Source organism: Salmo trutta, chromosome 6 (assembly GCF_901001165.1).
Source record: "Salmo trutta chromosome 6, fSalTru1.1, whole genome shotgun sequence".
In the NCBI taxonomy this organism is placed as follows: Eukaryota; Metazoa; Chordata; class Actinopteri; order Salmoniformes; family Salmonidae; genus Salmo; species Salmo trutta.
The window spans coordinates 59709993-59713604 of record NC_042962.1 but is presented as its reverse complement, the minus strand read 5'-3'; the positions used below and the strand labels follow the sequence as shown (position 1 = coordinate 59713604).

The window sequence follows — 3612 nt, the reverse complement described above, 5'->3', positions numbered from 1 at the left end:
ACATGAACTGTAACCCAGTAAAATTGTTGCATGTTTCATTTATATTTTTGTTCAGTATACATAACTGATCTAACCAGACATAGAAAATATTAGATTTATTATAGATCAATCTTATTAGTAACAATATGATTCATACCATAATTACAATATTTTAACTTCTGACAGCACTTTAAGCAAATTTTGATAGCACTTTAAGGTGGTCCTTAAACATGACTTATAAAAGTGTAATTTTATTGACAAAAATCCATAATGACAATGTAGGCCGTCTATACACCTTGAAGTCCCTGGAATATTATTATTACATTACTGACATTAATATTTGTTTCCATATACTTTGACTGACAGGGCCTAGTAACCAATAGGATTTCTGTTATATTGCATAAGGTGGAAGCTTACACTAGCAGGTATGAAAATATCTGTAGGATCTCTGTTTTCTTATTTTATGGGCTTTGTTTTGGGACCTTTTTCTGGTTGGGAACTTTGCCAACGAGGAGGTAAGTTTCAACTGTGTGACGTTTTTTTGGCCCAGTGATTCTGTGTCGAAGAAGCATGTAGAGTGAGTAAGCTAGAAACTTGATCCTGCACATGGTCTGCTTAATGTCATATGATTCAACACTTTAATGTTAAATGTGCAACACAGAGATATACCATTAAAACAGCCCATTCAGGTACATTTTTAAGGTGTATTTCAAATATATATTTACATCCTCTTATTTGCAGTATATTCCATTCTATTTAGACCTACATGTACAACATGTGCCTCTTGCTCAATATATTGAGGTTTGTCCTCCATTTAAGCTAAAGGCACAAACACAGACCCCAAATATCATAAAGGTCACCAAATAATATCAATCACTTAATCAGAAACAGTGAAATGGAAATATCAACAGCAAGCTTATTTAAACAATGGTTTTATTGGCTGGTCAGAGTGGAGAAGATGTTGGGCCTAAAAGTCGGTGATCCTGCGGAAGGAGCCGGTTGTGGCACAGGTGGCTCCCCATTCGCTGAACTTCCTGTACTCGCCAGGCCTCATAAAGTACTGGCGCCCCCTGTAGTTGGGATGCTCGTAGAGGGTCCAGTAGCCGTCCATGACGTTGGCGGAGTAGATGTCACGGCTACGGAAGCGGTCCTGGACGGAGTCACAGTCCTCGCCGAACTCCATCATCTGTCCCTGGAAGTCTGGCCTCTCGTAGATTCTCATACGGTAGGGACTGCCGCTGGCCTGCTCGGACAGAGAGGTACAGGAGAGGTAACACTGGCAAAACACAGGTCACTTGGGGGGCATGGGGAATCACAGGTAACCAGTACATCTGACATGTTTCAGTGGGCCTTAGGTTAACACGGGTAAGTAAAAATGCTAAAGTAGCCAAACACCACATTTGATGTCAGAAGTGGATATCGCAATTGGGGAGGTTGCAGTGTGCTAACATAGGCCAGGGTCATGACAGTCACAAAGGTAGTTTAGGACATGTCCAGAATGTCTCAGAAATGTCTCTTGAAGGAACCCAAGATGAACCCAGAATGATCTGGATGAGATATTCTGCTGATTAGGTATTGTTTTGGTTGGTGGGAGGCTCCAGTCTGAGGCTAGACAACATGAAACAGCATTATGTCATTAACATTACATACATGGTAGATAACTATGTCCTATGAAACCTAATACAAAGGGTCTATGGGATTAACATTTTATGGGCTTCCATCCATCCAACCATCGACTCTCCTCCTCTAGGCGAGTCGTAGAGTCATGTTGCTTTATTTGCCAAGTACCTTCAGACCTTTATGTGGTCTGGTTATCTCCCAACCATTCACAGACTCATGTGTTGTGCTTATAAAACTATGGGCCGGGTTCCCGGACACAGATGAAGCCTAGTCGTGGACAAAAATCAATGGAGAATCTCCACTGAAAGTGCTTTTTAGTCCACGACTAGGCTTCATCTGTGTTAAGGCAACCTGCCCTAAAACCACCAATTGAGTGAACAAGTATACACTGATAAATCCCCACAATTCATTACTACAATACAGATTGAGCCATGAACAAACCAGACATTAAAACCCATCTTCTCTCACATCCCGACTACTCACATAAGAAAAGGTACGGCAGGAGCGAATGGTGTCGCTGTATCCCATCCAGCGCTGGTACTCTGGGTACTCTCCCCTGGTCAGTACATACTGGTAGCCTCCGTAGTTGGGCCTCTCGTACAGCACCCAGCAGCCGCTATCTACCTTGATGGAGTTGCAGCGGCTGAAATGGGGGTGCACATCGGGGCAGTCCGTGTCGCACTCATAGGAGCGACCCTGGAAGTTTTTATCCTCGTAGAAAGTGATCTACACAGCCAGGGCCGAAGGTCGGAGGGAAATGTTAACATCAGTTAGGGAATACACTTTTTTCTCTTTCATTTTACTGCATTTCAAATAAAATTACACTTCCTAATATAAAAACACATTTTCTATGATTTCTATAATGGCAAAATATACTGCCTTCTCTGGACCAACAATTACGTACAAGTAAGTTTGTCTCCTGTTTATAGGTCTCCTGTTAAAGGCTAATACACTGCTGGCATTCTACAGCTTGTCTACCAGTAAAACAGCGATCAATGATCATTTTCATTACCAAACACTATCAAACTTACCTCTGGATTATCTTTCTTGGCAGCACTATGACATTACTGTGTTGAACAATCAACCAGTTTCTTTCCAAATCAGCTTTAAAGTCCATGAAAACAAACACAGACCCAGAGAGCTGTATACAGTAGTGCCAACTAGCTAGAGAAAAACTGGTCTGCCTTACCTTACTCATGTCTGGGCTGTTGTTAGAGCACTCTTCCTCAATGTAATATCCAGGACAGAGGGCCACGAGCCTCTTTTATAAAACTCAATCAAAGGTTGCCGGATCAGAGGTTTTGTTATTTTAATGAGCAGGGATTTAGTGGCATTGAGATGCTGCCAAGGCCTTGATCCTGTCCATACAGATAAAACCCCTGATTCATCAATGCAGATGTCCTAGCCCTGCACATTATTGACCCACGTGCTGTGGACCACGGCCCTTTTGATACTGTACGTCTACCAAAATACATTTTATTATCCAGTAATCCACAATAAAGGGACACGTTTACTGTTTGGAATGCATCATCACAATGCTACAGTATCTGCAGGCCCACATTCATTCTCTTAAAGTCATCACAACACTATGGTATAGGACCATCACAATGCTATAGTATAGGACCATCACAACACTATGGTATAGGACCATCACAATACTATGGTATAGGACCATCACAACACTATGGTATAGGACCATCACAATACTATGGTATAGGACCATCACAACACTATGGTATAGGACCATCACATCACTATGGTATAGGACCATCACAACACTATGGTATAGGACCATCACAATACTATAGTATAGGACCATCACAACACTATGGTATAGGACCATCACAACACTATGGTATAGGACCATCACAACACTATGGTATAGGACCATCACAATACTATGGTATAGGACCATCACAACACTATGGTATAGGACCATCACAATACTATGGTATAGGACCATCACAACACTATGGTATAGAACCATCACATCACTATAGTATAGGACCATCA

At 41.6% G+C, this 3612-nt stretch overlaps 1 protein-coding gene across 1 annotated transcript; it reads right to left on the bottom strand.

Moving 5' to 3' along the window:
* Positions 1 to 589: 589 nt before the first annotated feature.
* Positions 590 to 2994, bottom strand: LOC115196481 (gamma-crystallin M2-like). The gene is made up of 3 exons (XM_029757349.1): positions 2789 to 2994; positions 2083 to 2325; positions 590 to 1222 (listed from the first exon to the last, which is right to left on the bottom strand). Exons 1-3 carry the CDS (start codon positions 2795 to 2797, stop codon positions 947 to 949), a joined length of 528 nt encoding a protein of 175 aa, XP_029613209.1. The 5' UTR covers positions 2798 to 2994; the 3' UTR covers positions 590 to 946.
* Between the last annotated feature and the right edge of the window lie 618 nt (positions 2995 to 3612).